Genomic DNA, 26696 nt, shown 5'->3' on the forward strand with positions numbered 1-26696 from the left:
TATTTTTTTAGTGGTGAAAATTGTTAGGGTACCTTGTTGGCCACATATGCAACTTTGTGTTTTTGACATTCAGTTAAAATTGTTTGAGCTGAAGTTTGTTAAAATATTAGGCAGAAAAATCACAATTATAGAAGGAACAGGAGCCAAAGTGTAAACAGAAAATCATATCTGGCACCTCAGTCAGTCACTGTGTACTCCAACCATGTTCCACAGTTGTAGGTATGAACACCATGTGACACAAAAAGCATGGCACTAACAGAATAAAAAACAGTTTCTCAGGGTTCTGCATGGTGATGAATTTTATGAGCTACATGAGTTCAGAGTAGAGTTACTACCTCAGCACACAGAGTCAGTACTGACTGGCAGTCTTCCACTGCGTCGAGCCTCCTCACTTTTCTCTCTCTGTTTCTCGATCTTCTGCTGGGCTTTGCGCAGGTCTTTCAGCTTTTTCTTGATCGTTGAACGATCGCTCTGAGCGAACACACCTAGTGCCTGAAGGAAAAAGTGCACAGATTTAGCCAGTACATTTTTGCTTTAAAACATGCCAGTTAACTCATCATTTTGGCTGTGGAGCAGTTGCTGTCAGACAACTTCGTATGATCAGTGGGAGATTTTTCAAAGAAGTCCTTTGGATTTATGTGGAGGTATAACTGGAACATTTATCTTGTAGTAAAATTTTACCATGAAAATTTTTACTGAAATTAGGATGAAATACCTAACTAGAATTTTAGCATGATTAAAAAAAGTTGCTTTGAAATGAATCTATATGCTACAAATCAGTAATGTGCAGTCTTTTCTTATAATTTTCTCAACATTCTTAATATGCCTTTTCCCCACTAATGCTGCAGAAAGGTGCGAATTAGGAATTCTCTCTATCTTAAAATGCCCTGTGATAGACTGTCAACCTGTCCAGGGTGTACCCCACCTCTCACCCAGTGTCAGCAGGGATTGGCTCCAGCCCCCCTGTGACTCTCTTCAGGATAAACAGAATAGATAATGGATGGATCCATCTTAAAACACTCTGGCCACAAGGTGGCAGCCAAAGAAATGACAAGGCCTGACTGACTGCAGTGAAAAAATGTCATCATACCATCACTCTTGAACTATACTTCCAATTACATCATTTATAAAGCCACTTCAGGTAGTTTTACCTTCAACTTGTCACTGTCCAAATGCAAGAGCTGCTGGCCATCAACTCCCTTTGCTGTGAATTCAGGTGTATATTGGTCCATATTCATGCCCATCAGCCAGTGACACACCTGTTGATTGGTCCATTCAGAGACAGGCCGGTTCTGCCACTGATACTCTTTGACTGTAGCTACTGGTTCATCATCCAAAGTCTGCAGACAACACAGATAATACAAGCATATATTAGAGAACTGTTGCTGTAACAAAAATACTACCATCTTATACTTTGTTAAAATGAATTCAAATGCATTTTTCTGAAACTTTCTGTGCAGGATTCAGTTTGGTGCTTTTAGTCTCCACCTGTTTTGTGTCATATATTATTGTACTCTAAAAGAAAATAACAATTACTCCTGTCCAGTGGATGGAAAAATACATAAGAATGACTTAGTCCAAAGATATATCATTAATGCCCTCCAGCAACATGCAACAGCCATATGAAGCCATGCCATGTGTTTGACATTTTGGGTGTTATTAACGCACAATGAAGTAACAAGTGGTGGAATGCACACAATTATTTTCCCAGTTCATTCACAAAATAACTTAAATAAGTGCCATTTGAAATGATTTCATCAGAGTTAAATTGTTCCTACTGGCGTGGAAGTTGCTAAAAAGCTAGAGAGAAAAGAGGCCTGGTGACCTCAGGAAACAAAAGTAAGGCCAACTAGTGTGTGCATACAACAAGCAGAAAATGATGAACAAAATTGTGGGTAGTGTACACATTCCTGAAACTATCACTGAGAAGTGTGCAATGAGATACTTAAAAACAGTTGCTTATAACATCAGAAACAACAGATGGTGAAACACCACTGAGCAGGCGGCAGAGAAGTCAACGTTGTTCTGTGGCCTGCCAAAGCTTGTAATCGACTTGAAGCTCTAGTGGACTGTGCTACCAGGGGCAAAGTCACAAACTATTAACATCACAGCTGGCTTAAGAAATGCTAAGCCACAAAACAAAATTGCTCTAACACACACATGCAGCTCGCTTCTGTTCCCTCTCCACTCATGATTTAATCTTAAACTACGAAGGGGGGAGGCTCAAAGAGCATGCTTGACAATGTCCCCTTTGCATCAAGGCGTCCCACATGGCTTTTGTGACTGCAACAAGAAGAGCACTCACCTCGCTGGAAGAGAAGAATAAAGTGTGCGAGCGCCCAGACAGACTGGGTTCAGCAACTAACCCAGAGGTGTCTGAACAGGGACTGGCAGCATTACAATCATCTATGACTGAAAAACTCTGGAACAGGTGAAAACAAGGAACGCATTTACTAAAGTAACACATCACTAAACAACAAATCTTTACTACGAGGGCACGCAAACATAATGCTACAGGTCAGAGCAATGCTGTGTCCATTAGGACTGAAATTACAATGATGATTAAACTGATTACAGTGGAAGCAATGGCGTCCACTGATTCTCAGGTATGAGACTGTGATCTTCAACATGTGGAAGAAAGAGAAAATCAAGTGCCTACTCTGTAGCACAATATTTGTGGTAGAGTGTGGATACTCGAACCGAGCCCAATGGTACCCTTAGGTACCCAAGGGTTAGGGCTAGGTTTGGACCAGGTTGGACAGAAATTTAGAAGTTATATTCAGGGCCGGGTCAGGTTTGGACATGTAGATCAAACTTTAGGCTAGACGGCCTCATTTAATGATAAGGGGTAAAACACAATACAAACAACTGCACTGGGCTCGGGTCGAGTTTGGACATCATATACTATAAGCTTGTTGGGTCTGGGTCAGGTTCGGATGCCACACTCTCAGGCACCCGTCAGATTTGGACAGAAATACGCAGCCCAATCTATGCTATAATATGAAGTGAACTAAAAAAAAAAAAAAACCCACCAGCAAACTAACTTCTAAACTACGACGACTAACACTACTTCTAATGAAAGATCACCAACATACATTTCAGGTATGGGATAATGTTTTCAATTTAGTTAGGTGCTTTCAGATGAACTATTTGGTTCAACAAGTGTCAATTTTTACAGGTGAAGTAATTTAAAAGTGTGTGGCCTGTCTTCAAGACAAAAACTGGATTGAAACTTGGAACCGGGGAAATATCCAGACCTGCAGGCTGTTGCACCAGCTATGCGCAAATTAGTGTGAAGTTTAATTTCAACACAAAGTGATATGACATTTTAAAAACAGACTAGACAATACAAATTAGTTACAACATAACAATTAGTGTTGGCCCTACACATGAATCTCCGATCAAACAACTGATTAGTTGGTGCATCAACCGTGAGAAATTATTTTTGGCTGCATCTATTTTCTCCAATTCAAGAGACACGGCTTTCTAAAGGTTAAGAAAAGTAAAGTTAGATAACATTAGTTTCATTACCCACTAAAGGAGAAGTAGTGAATTATTCACAGGATGTTTTGAGGGGAGCAATTGCAAATCGCAGAGCTACATTTGTTAGTGATCAACTTGCCATCTAAAATCAAAGGTAATACAAAAGTGTGTATACTGTACCAAATCTAATGAGCGACTGAATAAAGAAGACCAGGAGAGATTTGTCTGTTTGAAGGAAACACGGTGCAGTGAGATAAATGTCAGCGTAGACAAATACCACCATAATGCACACAGCAACACAACCAAAGCCATTCTCTTAGTTCTCATTTCTGTTAAGTCCAGTTCGTGTCTTGAACTCATTAAACAGTACTATGGGAACACCAGCCCAACCACAGGCTGTCTTGACAGTTATCCAGGCATGTCGCTGATGTGTCACTATTTGCAAACTCATTGAGAAGCCAACAAGTCCCTCCTTGCTGGCTGATGGCTTAACACATGGATTTAGTTACTGTAGCCTTTGCATTGTGTATTTGAAGAACTGTACAGTGGCGGCACATGTCTACAAACAGCCTCCCATTAGGTGTGTACTGCTTTTACTTTTCAATGATGCCACTAATATATTGCAATGACAGACAGTAACTGTCTTACAGCTCATCAAGTCAGCAATGGTGAGAACTAATGACAGAAAGAACAAGTTCATGACCCTTCTAATGGTGCATCTCCATCTCAATTACATAGTGTTAAATGCTATAAAACTAATACCAGATTAATCCCCAGCTGGATACTAAGAGTTTCTTTACACTGTCTCTCTCTAAGTTAGAGAAAGTTCCATACCTTATTCTTGCGATCCTGACTTTGTTCATTGCTGGTGTCAGCCACGGTATATGGCAGGCTGCTGCTGGAAGAGGAGGGCTCCCTGTCCCTGTCCTTCTCCTTGTCCCCAAACCAGGAGAAGGGCATACAGGTAGGGATAGAGGTCATTGAGTCTGCTGGAGACAGGTTCCCTCCAGACTCCTCCAGTAACTCAGCAGACCCCCTAGAGATTAGAAGAAATGGAAGGTACTGATATAAACACACAGGCTTACACGTGTGAGAACTTAATATACATGATGCATAAATTAATCAGCAAGTAATAACTATCAGATAAAAGAGGAGAAAACAAACTATATTAAGATTTGGGAACTAGAATGTAGAAGGCTGGTAATGTGTACCTTAATGTTTACAGGAACAGGAATTCTGGAAATGCTGTTTAGTTCTGTTTAGTTTGATATGGAGTTCACTCTTTACATGAGCCTTTGTTATCAACTGAGTGAGTAATGTTGTTCCCATTAATAAGAACTTACACCTATAACACTTCGAGGAACATTTATGGCACTTGCTTTAGTAGCAATGTGCAACTCCAACAACAATCTTAAAAAGTAAAAGAAAAAAAGGTCCACAACAAACCAAAAACCTTTGAAATACATATTTTATATGGCTATAACAGTATTAATTCATATTAACTATACCTGCTGTCCAAAGATGATCTTGTCCCATCCTTGTCATGTTTCTTTCCTTTGCCACCTGACTTCCGGAGGCCTCTGTTTTGATCAACAGTAACGTTTGTTCAGTTACTATGAAAATGGTGGGAACTTGGAAACAAATAATAGTGGTTATTGTGGAGACCTACCCAAAGTCTGGCTGATGAAGGCTCATTTAACTCCTCTGGAATGAAACAATAATTAGCATTGTTAGTAGCAATGTAAGAGAATGCCTTGCTATTTCAGTCAACATTTGGGTCTTGCATACCTTTGGCCCCTTTACCCTTGCTTTTGGACTCCCTCTTCTTGACATTGCGCATGAATCCAGAGGGGGAATGTGGTGAGGAGTCATCTTTTGGAGGAGACGATGGACTTCCACCACTTTCAATACTTTCTCCCTGTGACGGTGACAAAGGGGGGCTGCTGGAGAGCTCTCCCTTACTCCTGGATCCATCTCTGGTTTTGCCTGGATCAGCTTTCTGTCCAGTCCCAAGATAGTAGACAGGCACTGGGAGGGACAGGCTCTCTTGGATAGACCTCCTCTTCCTGGGAGATTCCTGCTCCTCCTGCTCATCCTCTTCTTCAGTTTCCTGTGAGGACAGAACCAATTATTTACAAAAACAATGCAAGGAAGTGGGAATAAAAGCTATTCATATAACAGAAAGCACCGCTCCTCAGTTCTGATTGTCTGAGTCATGTACTTACACGCTGTAGCGAAAAGATATTCAGTGTTCTGTAATGTACTGTAGAACAGCTGTGGGTATGTTAACACAGTTCTACCTTTTTGGAAAAGTGCTGCCTCAACAGCACCACAGTGGGTCACACCTGCTATCTTTGCATCCTGGCAGATTTGAGATGTTTATAAATGCTGATTGCGCAAAGGCAGATGACCCACAGAATAAGTGGCAGTAAAACTGGCAGCTACCACCACTGCTTAAAATATCATGTTTCCTGAGATTTGCCAGCTCATTAACATTCATCTTCAAGTGAAGAATCATTCAAGTTGACAAGTGCTCTGCTTCTTCTATAAAAGGGAAGCAAGGGATGTGTTTGTCACTGTTAGTTTTAAGTCTGATGTACCATAAGGGTGTTTCCTGCTTCATGCTCCACCTTACACTGGGCCTCAGGTGGCCGACTGCTCCATGCTCATGCAACAGGGGTCTTTTATATGCTGTGCATTAAGCCAAGTAACAGTATCAGCTGACCTGAGAGTGTCTTGAAGCCACAGTGAGGTTCTCCTTCAATTTGTTCCGAGATGGAGGTTGACGTTTGGCTTTCTGAGCCAACAGGCCTTTCGCTCTATGTGCACTGGTGTCCAAGCGCTCCGTCTCAGGGACCAGCTCACTCCAGTCTTGTTCTACAGCAAAAAAACAAAAAAAAGACAGTGTATCACTATTTTAATCTCCCACCAGGGTTCACTGGAGTTTGATGTCTGTTAATCTTTTACAGATCACATAATGAAAATGTCACATGCGTGCTTCCATTTTAAATTGAATTTAATCCGCCCTTTAAGTCACCCTTTCTACCTAGCAGTGAGTCAACAGATTGTGTGTTGGTGAATGAGCCTTGGCTGCTGATTCTCTCCTCTGTAGCAGAGTTCTGACGACTCCGTCCTGAGGCCTCTCTGGACTCCAGGACAGCTATCTGTGGACAAACAAACAACATTCAGGCTCATTACAGTGTGTCTACCAAATACACTGTGGTGTATGTGGACTTTTTTCTGTGCTGGCTCTTACCCTGTTCTGAAGACTCTCCAGATGTTCCTTGTACCACTTGTCTTTTTCATCCAGACATTTTTTCAGCTCCTCCTCTTTCTTCACAAAGTCTATCTCTCTGGAGAGTAGATAAGGAAATGTCACTTACCATCAATCCTTTTGATTGTAAACATGCTCTATTTTATGTGATTATCGCTAAATTACTTAATTCCACTGGCAGATTGTTTAGTAAATCACAGGCTGTAAAATCAGAGTTTAGCTTTGGTTCAACAATATCACTTATGCTCCTCTGCAAAAAAGCAGAGGAGAAAGCTACTGTCAAGACAGAGGTTAAAATATATCTTTTGCATTTATTTTCACTAACTCTTTAGACCCAAATTATCAAATATAATAAACATTCCTGAACCACACCCACACTGTCAATCATCTCCCAGATGGAATGAAGGTGAGTGGAATTTCATTTATGCTGTTCAAAAGGTTTAAAAATTAGCCTTTGAAATTTCAACAGTATTGTGTCTGTGCTTTTTGCATTATTGAGGATAATCTAAATGTTTGACCATTTTCATGGTTATTCTGCAAAGTAAAAATGACATTGTTTCCTAACGGGGATTTTCAAATACAATGTTCTGAACACCACAAAGGATGTTCTATTCATCCCCATTGTATTTAGGCAGCAACAGACATCTCAGAGACCAGTATCTCAAAACCTGAACTACTGGCATGGCAAGATACCACTGGGGTTATGTCAGAAGATGTTTTTTGTGATTTGGGTGAGCTGACCGTTTAACCCCTTGCCCTGTAGTTTTTATTACAGCTCAACCTTTTCCCTGCACAAGAGGCCTACTACATGTCATTTAAACAATATTCCCTCTCATATACTTAAAGAAAGGCTGGATTCTGTTACTATTTCATCTATCAATAATAGTTCTGTCAATGTTCCATCCAGCTACAAACATGAAATGATACATCTACTAGTTTGTCACAGGTTGTCTCCTTTTTAGACAAATCATCTGTACAAACTCCATTCATGTTTTAAGATGCAGCACGTGTTTCATTGGTGTCTTCAGACCAAAAGCATATTTTTGTTTTTCATGAACTAACTGGTTTGATACCGGTTTGAAACTCTGACCTCATTACCTACTATTCTGCTTGTAGTCTTCTAAGACCTACTGACAATCGCTCCTCTTCAGTCTATGCTTCTATTTAAAAACTATTCACTCAAGCATTTTCCAACTTGTCACCAGACTGCAGAAGAGTGTTTTCTCTTCTGACATTTTTTAAAATCATATCTTCAGACATCTTTATATAATCATATTCTGTTTATCAAATTTAACAAGTTTCTGTGTTTATATTTACCCATTTAATTGATTATTAAGCTACTTTAATATAATTATCAACCTGTGTTTTTCATGTTTAAGAAAAAAAAATTTTTTTTGGGTCAACATTTGTTTTTTTAATTAACTTGAGTAAAGCACTGAGTGTTGTGAGGACAAACTCACTTCTGCTGGTAGTCCTTGAGTAGCTTCTTGGCCTTGTTGTACTTCTTGTCTAGGGTCTCATACTGGGTCTGAATCTCAGTTAATTGTTGATTCACTGTCTTAGACAGAGCCTGGGCTTCCAGCCAGTAACTCTCCAACTTCAGGATTTTATTGTTGTTATCCTCGATCTTTTGTTCCAGCACCGACTCCCTGGCTTCCCACAATGACTTGTCCTCCTCCGATGCCCTTAGCTGTACAGAGATGTTGACATGTTAACTTTGGCTGGCTAAAGTGAATTTGTTTAGTGGGTGTGTACACCACGTATTGTGTTAAACAGTAAATACTTTAGAAGAAATAAGTCATGCATTTTTGTGCTTATCCTCACATTTTCTTCAGCAGCTTACTGTAAGATCACCAACATTGAAAGAATCATCATAAAAAATACAAATATGAAAGTCTATTTTCCGATTTGGTTTCTTATATAATAACATGATAATTATAGGTATATTTATTTCTTTTTTATGTTAAGTGAATATCTTTAAAATAATCATCAGTAAAACAAAATACTGATTTACTTTCTGTCATACCTTATCCCTTAGTTGGTTTATTTCAGCTGTGGCAATGCTGTGTTTAAACTGCAGCTACAGTCCAAAACAGGAAAATAAAACATTTGGTTACTGTGTTGTCTAAACTAAATAGTGAAACAGATTTTAAATCACATAAGACTGATAGTCATGGTGTGGTTGATACCTCTTTGAACCTGAAGGCCACCTGAGAGTTGTCCATGTTGCTTGGCGTAAACAAGGCCTCTGAATCAGGCAGCTCAAACACCTCTACATTCCGCCCTGGAGAGAAATTGGAGCCCAGAATTCCCTCATCAGCTCCATCCTCCTCCTCCTCATAGTGCTCCTCCTGAAATATGATATCGCACATAGCATGACATATTGCAAACCCCAACACACCCTAAATGCCCAGGAACATGCTCAGCATGTGTCATCAGCACATTCTGGGAGCAACATTTTAATGAATACATTATAACCAAGAATGAGTTGGGGCTGGTTTGCAAGGACACACCGCAGGACTTTGGCTACACATGCCTGCCGCGTCTGCAGCATAGACACATTAACATGAACAACGTTCTCGCCAGATAAAATGACTATCATCCTGCAAGCATATACACACATTTCGCCTAACCACTGAGCCAATAGAAACGGTGTCCACATCCTCAATATATTTTACACAACATCACTTTTGTCTTTTTGTTTGCTCCTGTAAATCCCGCATATGATCTTTGCTCGGTCTCTCTATCATAAAAATAGGGGCTTGTGGCCGCTTGAACTGCAGAAAGCAAACATTTCACAACTCTGGCAGACGGGCAACAGTTGAATGATCACCTTCCAACACAGCAGGTCAGTGACACATGGCTTACTCACAGCCAGCTGCTCATTTCCTGGTTGAGCTAAGTGGGACTGGGCTGGGCGTGGCAAAGAAGCTAATACTGGATTTATCGTAATTATGAGTTTCCAACTTGTAAATAGTATTCATGTCAACATCCAAATTGTAATTATGACTGGTAATAAACTCAGGAGGAGCTTATTTAGGATGTTCCAATATATCTGACTTAATCATATAGATGTGCCTGAAAACCAGACTGACATTCAGTATCATTAAACCAAAACTGAACATATATGGTACTGTCAACACGCATCATTTTAATCCTCATATAACCAGCTCTGTAATAATAAAACTGTCCTGATTATGTGAACCCTTGTGAGTTGCTAGCATTGGAATCTTTACCATCTCTACCATCCAACCCATATAATGTCCTAATTAGTTAACTTACCTCCTCTGTGGAGTGTTCATAGGGGTCGTCAAGGTGTTGCTGCTGCTGCTGGTTCTTCTCCTGCTCTAGTGTCTCGCTTATGAGGCGGGCTACTTCGCTTTGTGTCCCTGGCTTCTCTCGTCCAATCAGAAATCTGTTTTGTTAGAACGCAGCACACTAGTGCACCATGTAATGGAGTATTTTACATGTTACCTGGGAGTATCCCATTGTCATTTCCCTGTAAATGCAAATTTTGCAGTGCAGTTTAGGCCTTACCCTGTCATGTGTGTGTGTGTGTGTGTGTGTGTGTGTATATCTTTTTCTTAGGACACATCCTTACCATGCCACAATACTTGGTGCTACTTCTTTCCATTAAAAGAAAAAATATATAATTATGCATTGTTTATGGATTCTCAGGAAACAAACATACCGGACTGTTTACCAGTTATTTCTAATCACCCTGCGACAGTGGCTCATTCTTGTCAACAAATCTTTCTCCATCTAGTTATTTCTAGGTGCAGAGACGGGCTTTGAACTGACCTCACAGTGCCTTTGGTGTTCTTCAGGACTGTAGCAGCAAACAGCTGGGTGACGCCCACCAGACTGATACCATCCACCTCCACTATTTGGTCATTTACCTGTATGCTAAAGACAGAAAGGAGATAATGACTACAAGGAAAATTTTCAAAGCATTCCCACTCAGGAGTAATGCATTAACTCATTGCAGTAGTTAAAAAAAATACAGTAGCCTCAGTGCAGCAGGTAATAATACAAATCTATAAATGCATGGGAAACAGAAGTAGCAAGACTATTTTGTTCAGCTTCCTCTTGAGGTTATAAATAAATCCAATTGTTTGTGTTTGTATGCTGTCATTGAGGAGGGGAAAAGGAATTCCTAGCGTGTGGCATTAAAAACACTTGTGGTTCAGTGTACAGAGAGGTCGCTGCCATGTTTCCGGTTAGTATAGAAGACATTACAGTTGTAATAAATCTGTGTGGTTGTGTGATTTAACTCACTGCCCATCTTTTTCAGCTGCTCCTCGCTCTGTTATGGTTTTCACAAAAATGCCAAGCTTTTCCAGACCCTGGTCAGCTCCCACTCCCATTCCTATGATACTGATACCAAGCCCATTGTCTCCTGGATAAAGCAAAATCATGAAAATGTTAAAGAGTTGGTAAGAAAGACACTGCATACCACATCTTATTGCTCTAGACACTCAACGTATTAAGATCTGTATATGATGTGAAGTGGCTTTTGTGTTTACAGACTAAATCTAAATCAAAGTCACAACTCCAAACTGCTAAACTACACAAAATTAAGTCACTACTGTTTGTAGGGCAGAGCGTTATGTGAAGCTTTGTGAAAAACATGTTTACTTCCTTATGAAATGTTCACTAAATGAAATCTTTCAATACATAGAAATTTACTTTCATTGTCACTAAACTCACCTTTCTCAATCTCCACGGGGAACACATCCATCTTCTCCACTCTCTTCTCCAGCTCATACTCTGCAGATGCTGCAACTGGGTCCACATCATCGTTTCGCCGATCATATTCCTCATTTGAGAAGGTACTAAAGACCTGTATTGGTCAAAACATCACGTACAAAGCTTCAATACGCCACCTTCTATGTTCTAACATGGCAGTTAAGTATCAGACAGATTACTGTTGAGGAGTATTGACAGGCTTGGCGCAGACAGGCATATTATTTTTACTTTTCTTCATTTGGCAGTAATTGCATGGTGAAGCAGAATTACACTCAAACTTTGGGCCTTTACTGGGAAATTAGACTAACACTGCACTACTGAAGCACATTTTAACATCTGCTGAAGGGCTGCATGATATATGATGTGGACTACAGAAATTGAAATGCACTCCTTTATTCATCAGATTGTGGCCAGTGACCATTGTTCTCATTTTCAGAATAGTACCTGATGGAGATTATGAAGCTGAAGAATCCTAAATGATCTAACTGTACAGATAGCATCGCCAGCTGAACTGTTGGCAAACTTTTAATCTTTAGTAAAAAGATTTATCAATCACATTTCTGAACAGATGTAAATTGAGTATCAGTGACACTGAAGCAGAACATGTATTCCCAAGACCTACTCTAGAAGACTTTCATCAGAGTTTTAAGAAGTTGTGAACTTTGTAGGCAGGCCTCACAAAGCACTGAAGTGTCCCAGAGGCGTTCTGGTTGGAATTATAAAGCAACACAGTACAGGAGAACATGAGCAGTATGGAAAGTAGGGCACAGCTGGGGAGAGCCAAGCAGTGGATGTAGCAAAGATCAATATTCAGAGGAGCCAAGTGTTGTCATCTGCATAGTAAAAAGAAATTAAAGTTTAATCCCTTAACTTTTAGTCATTAGGCACTGTCCAGCCTTAAGGCTTATTACATCCAACAATACTCTGTGCTATTCAGCAGACTGCATTTCTACCAAGCAGAAATGCCATTTGTACTGCACTTGGAAAAACACTACCAAGATGAAGCTAAAGTGAGCACTAATATCCAGCATAAAATGAATCTGAGATGACCATCTATGGTAATATGTGCCACCCTTCTCCATTAATATTTTCAACAAAAACACAGTAGAGAGTGAAAAATACAGTTTCCCAGCGTCCAATCCATTTGGCATCCAACATCTTCTAATGTTCTGAGTCAAAGTCCAAAACCCCAATTTTTATCTAACAATGAGATGGCTGATTATCAATCTTACTATGGGTGGAGCCATGATGATACTGGTAGTGATGGGGTCTTGACATATGTGTCAAAATGTGCACTAAACAGGTGCATCTGACTAAGTTAATAATTTTAAAAAGCTGATAATTTGGTTCTGCTTTGTGTAAAAGAGTGGAATGGTAGTTTTACTGAACATTTGGATGGCTGACTGGATGGAAGTAAACAGGAGAGCTGCAGCTCTTCTGGACTTTAAATAGAACAAAGAGGTAAAAATAGGAAAGGATATCAGCTGATAGGACATGAGATGCAGATAAAATATGAATAAAGAGTAAGAATATTTTTTATACTGAACTTCTTGGGATTTAACCATCTATATAAATAGGTGTCTCAACTATCGTGCCTACTCTGGCCACATTTTTTTGAGTCGAGTCACTTTCATTCTTATTTTAAAACACTTTTCCTAATTCCTAAGAACAAAGTATCAGGTTTCCATCACCCCCCTTTTATTTATTTCAGATGTTTTCTCAAGGTAAGAAGTTATCAAGTTAAGTCAAGTTAGTAAGGGGCTAGGCTGCCAAGTCTATAACATGCAAAGTCTATAACATGCACAAACAAGAGTACCCAGAGAGTGCATGTACCTCTGCCAAGGCACAACATTCACTCAGATGGGTTCCTTGTAAAACATAAGATCCAATGAAACACAAATTGTGTTCTATATTCCTTGATCCAGACTGGATTTGGATCATCTTTTACGGTTAGGCAGTTATACTGTGCATCTTACTTGAACATTTCAGGGTTCTATCCTCATTATAGGCCAGGTCATGGCAGAAAATATGCATTACATGGGGTTTTCAATGTTAATTTTAAATGGCCATCAGATCCGGAATCCGGATCAGATCCAGATGAAATTTGGCCTGGTGATAGACATTGCCACCCTACATTATTTGTCTTAAACTTCAAAATGATGGAGTTATGAATTTGTAAAACCTGGATATTTGTGGTTATTTTTTGTGACCTTGACCTTTGACCCCCTTTAGCCAAACTCTAAATGCGCGCACACACACACACACGCACACACAAAACAAAAACATAACCTCCTTGGCAGAGGTAAGAAAGGCATGCAAATGCTTGCACACTCGACAATGTCTTCTATGAGGGCTGAAACAGAGGAAGTCTATTTGAACCATATTTTATCAAAACACCACTATTTACTGGGGGAATGATATGGGACCTCTCAAAGATTTTTTTTTCTAGGAATCCGCCTGAGGGAACACTCATACACACTTGTATCCTGAATCTTAACTGAAACATTTAAGTGTATCAGCTTGTAGTATTTGCTCTACCTTCCTGTTATATTCCTCTGATTCACAGTTTTGAATCTCTCTGGTTACACAATCAAATGATCCACCCAGCTCCAGCGTACTGTATTATTAGCACCTAATTGTCTACAGCGATTGGCCACATGCGCAAGACTATCAGAGTCTTACAAAACCTCAAAACTGGCTTACTTGGCTCATAAATATTAAGCATTCTGGTGATTTGTTGTTTTCTACTGTGCAATCGTGGATATCTGAAAGACATAAATCCTTCTCTCTGTCACAGGTTTTTGAGTAGTACTCCCATTCTGCTTCCATGATATAGAGGGTCACAATCCACAGAGTGGCCATTAACATTATTAAAGAAGAGGAGTTTACCATTTGGCAAATAAAAAAGAGGAGTAAGACTGGTATAACTGAATTAATTAAGACATTTGTGAGGAGGGTGTGTGATGTAAACATTTTCACTCTGGGCAACAGAGTGGAATGATTTCATCCTACCAGAGGGTCACACTCCTACAAGAGGTTAAAAACCACTGTATTACAGTAAGCTATGCTACTTAAACTCAGTCACACATTATATTTGATTGGGATGGTGACAGTGATGTTTATCACAAAATGTTTTAAGGTAATTTGTACAGCTTTCAGTTATATTTAATTACAATCAGAAGGTAAATCTCATGAAAATAAAAACTGCTTCCATGTCTGCACTTTTATGGTAACTGTTATTTGTTTTATAGAAACACTGCATTATTATCAAGTACTTTTAACAGCGCTTTGTATCAGTGAGTACTCAAATGTAACTAGCACTTATACTCAGTCTGATAAAAGTGGTGTTGGTGCATCTCTAGCTATAGGTTTATATTCATTAACCCCTTGTCCTCTCCTGCATAACCACTGTGCTTTCTTCCACTGGTAAATATGTGATCTCTTTAATCTACACATAGCACTGAAGAATTTTTTTAAGTAACTACTGAGCTACTCTAGATATTTTTGTCCTGCTTGCACTTTTAACCAAATGCTGTATGTCTCTTAACAAGCTTGAGAACACTTCTATAAAGAGAACTGACAACGCTCATCAACTTCTTCATTTAGACAGTTAACACTGATTCAGAATTAGAGCAGACAGAAATGTCATTAAGGATGAAAGATGCTTTTTAGTTTAGACTTTGGAGACTTTAAAAGGGTGAAAATGTAGGTTAATAGAATATAGGAGCACCACTGCATCCTGTGCTGCAGGATTTGCTGAAAAGCACCAGATGAGCTTGGCTTTTCCCCCTACCTCCCCCTCAACTCCAATGTCTAATTTCTCTGTTGCCATGGACTCCCAGGCCTTTTGCAAACAATGTACTGTTCTTTGCTGCAACCTAATGAAGAAACAAGCAAGACAGAAATCAGTCTCTTTATTAGTCTCTTCCTCACATAGACATTCTCACACACTTCTTACTGACTCTAGATAGCAAACTAAACACCCATTTTCTTTTGTTGTTTAGGAAATACACAGTCCAACAATGGACAACCATTGAATAGGCAGACTGACTTCCACAAGTATGAGAGACCAAAGAATAACTAATATTTTATCTTCAAGTTTAAAGTGAACAATGTATTTAATGTTTTAATGCCAATTTCTTCCCTTAAATTACTGTTTTGGACAGTGGGGTCATGTTGTGGGCCAGTAAACTGTTACGTCATATTTTCATTTCTACCAAAACTCCAGTTTTCAGCAGTTTGTGCAGGCCTTCTATCCTTTTTCAGCAACTGCAGGGGTCTGTACTCTCTACATGTGCTCACACACACACCAGTGTATACATGCCCACACCCACAGTGAAACCCTTTCCATCTCCCCTCAATCCCCTCCACACAACAGAATACCAATGTGGGAAATGAGTCAGCAGCTGCAAGGAAAGGCAAACCAGGGAATCTCTTGCCAATGTAAAATAAGGGCTGGCCATTGGACCTCATAACGCAAGCAGGACTACAGAACGACAACAAATGAAAATACGATGCGAGAGCAAGCTGGGGCAGATCAGAGTAATTAGGAAAGAAGGCATGGGCCCCAGTTTTGAGATCCAATGTAAACACGCACACAACCCAACTAAACACCCACGCACACATATATATATACATACATACATACATACACACACACGCGCACACACACACACACACATATATATATATATACATATATATATACATATATATATTACTTCCTGTATGCATGGCATTGTAATTAACACTTTACAGTGTGCACACTGAATGACTGTGAATGAAAAGCAGTTTTCCTACTCTACACTTGCGTTAATATGTGACTACATTAGGAAGAGGTGGAGTCTGAGGAGAACAGAGTACCAAGATAGAATCAAATTTCCAGAGTGCAAACATAAACGGGTTGAACAGGTTTGTTTAAAAATGGCCCACAAAAGCAACTTTTGTCCTGCAAATGACTGTAGAGAACCTTTAACACACAATGAATGTTAACTTTAAGTGAAAAGACAGTTGTGTTTATAATTGCATAATGAGACCATTTAAGGCAATCACAATCAGCTTAAGGCTCATTCCATGCCAAGTTGTTTAATAACCAGCATTGAGCTGACAGCATTAGTATTCCTCCCTGTCTTGTCCAATATTCACCCACTAGTCCAGGTGGCTGGGAGGAACTCAAATCCTACAAGGGGAGGGTGTCTTTGCTGGTTGGACAAGGGTGGAGTTATGTCAGACACATTCCTCCAGCCAGCAGAAGATCCAACTCAGATAGGAAATGGAAAGCATAACAGTACTATGGGATGGGTCGGTCCAAGTCCAAACATGAAGTATGCCCCTTTTTTCACTAATCGCATAAAATACATATAAACAAGCACAGGACTGTTCAAATTAAATCTAACCTTTCTAACATACATGAAGAATGATACTTGTTATCTGGCTGCATATTAATGCCTGCAAATTGTACAAAACCAAAGCTTTATAGTGGGCATATGATAAGCCAAACTGACAAAAGTCATGTATGCCTGGACAATGACCAGAGAGGAGAGTTTCATTAGCTACAGTGCAAACAGTGGAAGAAATGCTGAATTCCTAAGAGATAACAATAGGGTTGGGTATTGTTTGGGTTTTTTCTGATAACAGTGCTAAAACAATACTTTTAAAATGGTGTTGGTGCCTAGATGATACCAGAACCAATACTTAAAATTAAGGTTTACATCTACATCTTGTATTAGAGATGGGCAATTATTTTTGAATATGTGAATTGTTAAATTTAGGAAAATCGAATATTTGACTATGACTATGGTTTTATCTTTAAAAACAAAGAGCCACTGTTTTTCCTTGCTTGCTAAAGTCGCAGATCTCTGAATAATTGTCGAATAGTTCCCAGCGGATATCTAAAAGCATTTTACCTTGAAATGTTTGCATGTGCAAAATACCACATAAGGTGTTGGTATAAACTGGTATTGCTAACAACAGCTAACATGGCTCAACTGGTATTATGGTTAACTTGAACACAGTTAACTCGGGTGTGATTGTCATTCCCAGCACTGACTTCCGAGGTAAATGGAACGGAGCATAACTGGATAGCGTTAGCACATGACATGCAGTGATGCTTCTGTTGCCTGTATCATCCATTTCACTGCACCAGAGGGCAAATATTTCAATCCACAGGCTTTTAAGTGGCACCAAAATGAGGCACAGAAATCTGCATTGTGATTCAGCCCAGCAGATGCCGACCGTATAAGAACCGGTGCCATATTGGAACCAGGTTTCAGTACTCAACCCTAGATAACAATGAACTTTACAATCCTTCACCACACCCTGTGATCAAGAAGGGATAATATGTTTACTTGACCAATAAATGCTAGTGATAGGTCCTGTGACTCTGTGGGGTGGGGCAGCAGGTGCAGATCCTGATCCTGGTTTCAAACATTTTCTTTACTCTTATGCTTAACTGGTTTTTGACTCCTGCATCAAATGTCATATGTGACATGACACACAAAACCCAAGACAACCTCTCTAGAGATCCAACATCACTACCTTGAAAATGTCTTTGTCCCCAGTAATATATCACATGTACAGCAGTAAGTGTTAATCATTCAATCACTCTAGGTTTAATGCCAATCTAGGATTCAGAGCGAATTCAGATTCTACTAGATACAAACTTATAAACTGTTAAACACAAGTTACCCGAGGTTGAAATATTTCTCTGGGTAGAGACATACTGGACACACAATATATTATTATAGGCCCAGTTTTTACTTCCAGCTATAGAGAAAACAAACTCCTCAATATAATGACCTAAGATGTAATTTAAAATAGTAGTGCAATATTTATGCTGCTCTTACAGCCAGAGGGTATAGCAAACTTATTACACAGCAGCAACTGGAATCCAGTATTTCAGTGCCCTACCAAAGTGCGACTCTATGCTACCAAATATGCAGAAGAATCTTCCCAGAAAACATAATGTAAAATTTATTGCAGTGCCATTTTCAAGTACTGTACACCATGCATTTATCTTAACTATTTTTGCATTGTGATGAAAATACTCAAATGTTAGAAAGAAAAATACATTTATCAATGATAAACCTATAATATTTGGCTTGACACAACTTTCACATACACATGAGGATCCCGGTTATTAAGAGTATCCTGGTTTTGATATTTGGTATATAATGTTTAAAGGCAACACAGAGAATTCTGGTTATGCATATCCCTGTATACATGGTAAAAACTAGTATCCTGGTTTCTGATGACTACTAATTCATTGTCCCCCTCAGCTGTGTTATCTTCTATATGTACTGATATGAATGTATTATAATTAGAAAAATGTCTGAAAAATGTATTTAGGCCAATCTGTTTTTTTTTCAATGAAAAAGACTGAGGATATATACATGCTAATGTTAATAAGCGTTAAGCTAGGGCTGCCTGGAGTTATCGTATCACCTGCTGGAAGCTCAGTATTCGCTGGACAGGGGACGCTGATGTCAACTCCTCTGTCATCTACAGAGGAAAGTGGACTGTCAATAAGCATAATATCCAGTATTCAGAAGATTTGAAGGTTGCTGGACTAGACACACTTCTTTCTTTTATTCTGATGAACTATGCCACTCATCCAACACTACACATGTAGTAATTTTTTTTCAGGATTTTCCACTGTGATATGACTTGTTGGAAAACCGGTGTCTCGCAACTTGTCCAGGACAGAATTTAAGAGATCAGCATTTCCATGCCTTCTCACATCTAAAATACCAAGTACATCTAATCCTTTTATTACTAATAGACAAAATTCTGCCTTTTCATTGCTACAAAGTGATACGCTTCTTTCAGAGTACTCCACCTAGCATAGCAGGGTTTCTCAAAATCAGGATTAGAACTAAAATCGGGGTATTACGTTTACATTGACTGTATAAATATTGACTTCATATCACCACTTCCCTCCACTGTGCAAAAATGAAACCAAAATATCATTTATATGGCAGCCGACATTTTGCAACAAGATTCTGTGCAGTAGCAGCCAAGTCGCTGAGTGACGGATCAGACTGACTGACAAAGCTGTCATCCGAAATACACCCCATTTTATATCATGAAATATATTAAAAACAAACTTACCAAAAAATGACGACTTGTACACACATCAGTGTGAAGATATCTACCAAAAAACACAGAAATCACTTTTGGGAAAGACTGATCTGATTTGTACTTTGAGTTTTTATTTTGGCTCATGTCCCACCTGCTAACATGGAGGACGCAGGATTTATGATCTATACTACAAGCAGTCACCAGGGGGCAATTGAGTGATGGTGGCGTCACTTCTGGGAGCTTTCATGGCGTCCATATTTACCAGTCGATAAATGCACAAACACAAAAACGTGATAATTCAAAAACCAGTCGTAACCAGAATATTCACATCCATGTAAACGCACTCAGTGTGGAGTTGTCCTGACTACCTAAGAAACCTTCATCCAAGTTCTCTTTTCAACCCTGATGAGGGCGATACATGTTGACACTGGACATCTCCTTCCCTTCACAAAGAGGACCTTTCTTCCACACAGGACACCTCCTCTGTCAAGAAGACTCAGGTTACATTAGGACCTCACAAGCCACAAGCATAAAGCACTTTCTCTCTCCTACTTTGCTACAACTTTAGTGTGCTTGATCACAGCCAGCCTCAACTAGCAAACTGTGAAGAACGATACAGTGGGAGGATTTTGTTAACTGGGCCACAGGTAGAAATGTTGACTGAGGGACATTTGTGTGACTAAACTGGCTAACATGCTCCCTGTGCAACTTCTACTTCACGGATTTAATCATAGCACACATCACTGTGTTCTTTCCAACCTGTCTATTGCACGCACCAAACTAAAACTAATTTATAAGAGTTAATGGAAAACTGGATTTGCTATTTAACTTCACCTTACTTTTGTTCCAGTTTCTCATATATCCTCCACTTTCCACTGGGAATTATTATATTTGCTCACAGAGATGAAAAAAATGGAATGGGAAAACAAGTGTCTAAATTATTTGAACACTGTACCATACTAACTATAATTTAAAGTATTTACTTATTAATACACACTGTTAGTCCAAATCTAATTTGGCCAAGGCTCTCAGCAAGCAAAAACAGCTATGCATTATCACATGAGTATCAATAACTACAACTTTGTGCCAGCTATTTATCATTTTGCATTAGGTCTCTCTCTCACAGGTCTCATGAACAGTGTGTGAACTGTTACAGAGAGCAGACACAGTCCAGCTTATTGTTGTGAACTATAAAGCTCTGTTTATCTATCATAGCTCCACTCTGGGAGGAGGAGGAGGCACACTGTTGTTTGTGTCCCCCCCACTCCAGGTCAGCTTCTGGTCCCCTCTCCCAGGACCCCCTGCCAGGATGACTGGGATAGGTCCACACCCTGAGATAACAGCACATTTTAAGGCCTGGATAAACAATGATCTGTTTAAAAGCCATGCAGAATGCACTGGAGTGATTTTTTTCCCGTTTTAGCAAAATGTTGATTAGGTATGGTGATGCTGGGCTATTTATGGTGAAAGATAATACCTCCACTTCCACCACACCCCTAATACACCCACTAGCAATATTTACACATGACAGACAAATGGAAAATCTGTTCGGAATACAAAATAGTAAAGCTGCTAGATATATCAAACACATGATGTGAATATCCAAACTACATGGGCTTTTATTAATGTAAAATTGCAATATAATGCTGTCCTCCAGTCTTTAAAGCTGCATTGTTTTATACATTTTTCCAAACTCCTAGTAAGGTAAATTAAGCCTCATATTGGTGGTGACTTTTGGCACACGGCTCATTTGAGACATCCCTTCCTAAGATTTGATAAATAACTAATACATATATATAGGCTAGGCCTAGTAATATTAGTTATTTTGTCAATATCACCCAACTCTACAAACCCAAACGTAAGACTTCTGTCCTCAATGCAGAGATGTTGGACTACTTAATAATAAGCACTAACAATGTCAGGCAATTCAGAGAAAAGTAAAAAACATTGTTTTTATATCCTTGTAAATTAACGGATAATAAAAATAAGGAACTCCCCAGCAGATATATGATCATTTTGCCATGGTCTGTAAAAGATATAGGTGATACAAATCCCCGAATTCCTCCAATACAGACTGAGCAGCAGTAAAAAGTCCCTCATGAGTGCAACACCATGATTCATAAATGGAGGGGAACCACTTTATATGAATAAAAACACCAATCCAGTGCAGTGATTCAGGAGTGGGCAGACTCAAGTTTCCCCATGTCTGTTCCTCACTGCTGTCCTCATTCAATGTGGCTGTGCCCTCAAAAGCTCTTATGCTAAGTCAACTAAACTTCCAAAATACCACAAACAATTTTGCAATTTCATATGCCCAGACGTCTCCCATATCTCCTGATCTCTTACAGGATTAAGGAGATAAGTTTGCCAAACTGTCATCTTCCCTGGTCACAAGATTAAACAGACCATAGCTTAGATTTTCTGAACTGTGACAAAGCTTGTCTGATGAGACACTGCAGTAGCTGTGACATCAACAAAAACATTCATTCTCAGCCTCCACTAATTAGTTTTGCGTCTGCAGGGAAACACCTTGGTCAGACACCATTGCTGAGTCAGTGAGACAGTGGTTTGTAATGACACTTTGGGTGAGCAGCAGTAGTTCTGATGTAAACAACACAACAAAAAAAAAAACTTACCACAATGGGGTCTGTGGAGAACTTGATTTTCCTCTTTGTGGGAGGCTCCTCCTCGTCTGACAGACCAGGTACTTCATAACAGTCATCATACTCCCTATACATTTGATCCTGTTCTTCTTCCTCCTCCTCCTCTTCTTCTTCTTCCCTGAGGACCTGGTCCACATCCCTGTCATCCACAAATGCTGCGTTCTCAATACCGTACATTACTGTAGAGGCTCTATCCAGGGTGCTCTGGCTCACCTGCTCCTCCAGCTCACTTTCCTCCTCTGCTGCCTCATCATGTTCCTCACGATTAGCAGCACCATCTTGACTCTCAAGTAAACTCTCTTCATTTCTCTCCTCTTTCAACCCAAACTGCCTGTTGTCCTCCAGGACTCTACCCTCACCCACAGTTTCTGCAAACCTTTGTGTCACTTTTGCAGCATCTCTCAGTTTGAGCTCATGAGCAGGATCACTGTTCTGTTTTTCTGGTGGAAAGGTTCTTTGCAGGCCTGTTGGTAGATATTTGGGACTTTGCACCTTTTGCTCCTCAAACACATTATCTTCAACATTTTCATCTTCACTCTCCTCACTTTCTGAAGATGCATTCTGAACAACTACCAATTCCGCTCGTACCATGCCCACCCCCTTGGAGTCCAGTGATGAGGTCTGACTGGGTGGCTTGTCCCTGGTAGGACTGTGTTCTACACTGTCATTACTCTTGGCTTTTTCAGAGTATTTGGCCCTGTTGGCATTCTGAGAGCCACCAGCTGAGGGAAAAGGCTGCTTCACATCCCTTGGGGGGGGACTATGTGGCTTCCCTTCATCCCCACCAACAGATGTCCTGCTAATTCCATCACTGGATGACGAGGAGCGCTTATAGCCATGGCTAATTGGGGTTGTTTGCTCTGAGGATTTGTGAGTGGTATCAGTTGTTGGAGAAAGAGACTTACAAGCTGCATTAGTAACTGGGAATGTTGATTTGAGCCCAGAGGCTGGTGGTTTGTTGATGACACACACAGTCTGGGTATTTCTGTTAGTGGCATCAGTTACAGCTGAAGAGTTAGTGGCTTCTTTAACAACAGAAGATTGTTTGTATACACTGTCCATTGTTGGAGAGGTAGGCAGTAACTGTTCAGTGGCACTGTGTTGTTTAACAGACACCATTACCCCTTTTGCATCAGCTGTGTTGTTGTCCACTGAGTCATTCTCAACCATGTAACTCTCCAGCCTCTTGGAGATTGGACCTGCATTCAGTGTTGCTCTAGACATATGCCGTTTCTCACCATCGGTCTTCTCATCTGGTTGACATTTAACTGTTGATGTGTGAGACTGCTCTGGTTTGATAGTGGTTTCAGAGGATCCTGACACTCTCCTTGTGCTTTTCCCCTCATCAGAAGCACTTCCGAGGGACAGACGACTGACTACTCTGTTTGGAGACTGCTTGTCAACTGCAGGCTGCTCTTTGATGCCCCTTTCAAAGAGTTTCCTGGTCACAGAAAACTTCTCTGCCAAAGCCACTTTGTCAATCTCAACATCCTCCCCCTTCGGTGTTTTATCTAAATTGTGTGATTCGGTACTTGTGGCACTGTTGAAGTTAACTCTCTGTGTGTTGACTGGAAATTGCAGCTTGGTTGGGGACACTTGGGACACATCAGACTTTAAAGTCACTTTTGCTTCTTGGCCCTCCTGTTGCTGACCATCCATCTGTAGGAATATGTTCTTTATCTTGTTCACTCTGGTCCCAAAAGGTCTCCCCCTTGAGGCCTCCCGGGTGTCACTGGATCCATTTGAATAAGATTTGGCAGCCCCCTCTGATTTTGACCCATCAAATGAGCATTTAATTGCGTGGAAGTCTGACTTGTACGCATTTCTGTGCGGGGACGCGCTCCTCAGGGTCCTCTCGCCTCCTTTGGATTCCGTTTTGATCATTTTTCCTTGTTTATCACTGCTTCCCAGTTAGAAAAGGCGCTTCTGAAGAGACTCTTGCAGTTTGTTGATTAAGGTGTAGCGTTATTCCTTCACTTCACGCAAGCGGTGCCATTAGGTCCGGCGGAGATTCTTTGGGGCAGTTGTCTCAATTAAACGGTCACAGTGAAGTCATCTAAAGATAAACTGACAGTAAAGTCTGTTAATAGAGAGACCGACAACGTTATCTCACTATCCCTAATGTAGAAATTTAAAATGTGTTAATACACAATTATATCTTTCAGCGTTCAAATCAAAACACTCTGCGAAGTGAAGAATATGTAGTAACGTCAGGTCTACGTTAGTAGCGTGAACAGCCGTTTCGTATGCCTTTCGATGGTTGTCTGACGTTACTGACGTTAGCTAAACCAAAACGTGTTAACCTTTAAAAGTTATTTTAACTTGCTATGAACGTTTTCTGTGCTTTGTTGGGCCGGCTAAAGGTATTTAGCTGCACCACAGATAAAAAAAAGAACCAAAGTTAAACCTGCTGGGCCGACAGTTCAATAGAGCCGTTAGTGCCGTCTGAACTTCATTGTGGCATTTCGAGTACGACTCGGTGAAAATGTTAACACTCGTCCAACACACAACACTACACAAAGGTAAACGGCGTTGAAAGGCTCTCACCTCCTACTAGCTTCATCGTGTTAGGCGCCGAAAAATCGCCTACAACGTTCCAATTTTACAACAACAAAGTTGTCCCTTCTTCTCGCTCACCGCCATCATTCCCCTCTCCAACAGCCTCTTCCTACTCCCCGCACTTCCAGACCTGTCGCGGGCTGCGCGCGCGCACGCCTCCGTCTGTGCGGCCGAACGAGAACAGAGAGAGTCGGGAGCGCGCGCACATTCCAGGACTGTAACCCACCACCCCACTCCTCCCTCCACACCCTCCTCGTTATTTCTCCACAGCACAGTGCTGCTGAGACACTAGGAGTTATAGGAGAAAGGGTTTCCTGCATATCAGAGTTCACCTAGACCGCTGCACGGGAAAAAGTCCAAACCAGACCTGACTAGACGAAACAACTCACTCGAGTTCATTAACACTGTACATGTTTTCCTTGCCAAGGCTGTAAAAGGTTGGCACTTGACAAGGAAAGGGAGCTTTCCTTAGAACCGTCCACTAGTCAATGCCATGTCGTTAGAGTGGTTGCTATTCTATTATCTTCAGTGGTGGAAGGTTAGCATGTAAAATAGCTCTGTTACAAGTAAAAGTCCTGCATTCAAATAGTTACTTAAGTAAAAGCACAAAAGTAAGTTATTAGAATCAAATGAAGTATACCTAAAAGTACTCATTATGCAGAATGGTACATTTCACATTAATGCACATTGGATTATAATTATTGATGCATTATTTTGTACATCACTTTTAATGTTGCAGCTTGTAAAGGTGGAGCTAATTTTAGCCTACTTATAATTTGACGTACTTGCATATTGCTGGGTAACTTCTGAATTTCCCAGTGAGGATCAATAAAGTCCTATGATTTGTTTTATTGATCTGATTCTGTAAAATAACTAGTAAAAAAATACAAATGTAGCAAAGTCATAATGTGAAATAGCAGAAGATAAAAATACTCGACTACAGAAACATCAAAATTACAGTATATAAGTATGAGTAAATGTAAGCCTACTTAGTTACTTTCCAGCTCTGAATAGCTTACCACTAAAGGGGCACTCCACCAATTTGACTCATGAAGTTTATTTATCACAAGGAGCACTCTCAGCCTGTTGAAGTTGTAATGTCTTTATTGGTTCCAGTCCTGTTGGTGTCATCAGGGTTATCTTGGTTGAAGTTTGACAGTTAAAACAAGAAAATCTACAGTGTAAATTTGTGTGACAGGCCAGTGGGGGTGTAATAAAATATTCTACTGAGTTGCTCTGTGGAAATGGTGAGATCCACTATTTTTGTAGCTTGTATCTTGGCCTCTGCTGATTTAGATTTTTTTTCTCTCTCTCTCTCTCTCTCTCTCTCTCTCTCTCTCTCTCTCTCTCTCTCTCTCTGTGTGTGTGTGTGTGTGTGTGTCTCTGTCTCTCTCTGAGTCCCTCAACTTAATGCAACACTAAATTGCTGGAATGCTCTTTCAGGACATTTTATTGAAGCAACAGTTTCCTAATCCTGTAACCGTGACATGGTATGGGAGTAGACCTGGCACGGCTTATTACCAAATGGACAAATCAGAGAACTGCTACAGGGCTCCAGAACACCAGGGGCCCCAAGGTTCAGGTCAGTGGACTGTGATGGCTTACTGGGATCTTTGCTTTTTCCTACTATGTCAAGTCAAAATGTCTGCTACAAAAAGGACTGTTAATCTGAAGAGGTGAAACAACACAGTAGGAGACAAAACACAAAAATATTAGGAAATATCAGGGAAAACTATCACTTTGTTTTTGTCTAAGAAAAATATGATGATAAATGTATTTATCACTGCAATCAGCTTTTGATCACCCAGATTTACTTGGGAATGACACTGGACTGGTGGAGACTAAACAAACAAACGCCGTTTACTCGCCTCATTCTGAAACAGCCTTTT

At 40.1% G+C, this 26696-nt stretch overlaps 1 protein-coding gene across 1 annotated transcript; it reads right to left on the reverse strand.

Annotated features, from left to right (window-relative positions):
• Positions 1-281: 281 nt before the first annotated feature.
• ppp1r9ala (protein phosphatase 1 regulatory subunit 9A-like A) lies at positions 282-25052 on the reverse strand. The gene is given in 20 exon segments (XM_020596398.1): positions 282-492; positions 1152-1340; positions 2306-2422; positions 4318-4519; positions 4992-5063; positions 5153-5160; positions 5162-5187; positions 5272-5593; positions 6209-6360; positions 6530-6647; positions 6740-6836; positions 8218-8447; positions 8784-8837; positions 8947-9108; positions 10040-10172; positions 10559-10663; positions 11036-11156; positions 11468-11600; positions 22222-24315; positions 24796-25052. Coding segments are annotated over 19 exon segments (4308 nt in total). The 5' UTR covers positions 24133-24315; positions 24796-25052; the 3' UTR covers positions 282-336.
• Positions 25053-26696: the final 1644 nt, after the last annotated feature.

This window comes from Monopterus albus, unplaced genomic scaffold, assembly GCF_001952655.1.
Source record: "Monopterus albus unplaced genomic scaffold, M_albus_1.0 scaffold30.1, whole genome shotgun sequence".
NCBI classification, from domain to species: domain Eukaryota; kingdom Metazoa; phylum Chordata; class Actinopteri; order Synbranchiformes; family Synbranchidae; genus Monopterus; species Monopterus albus.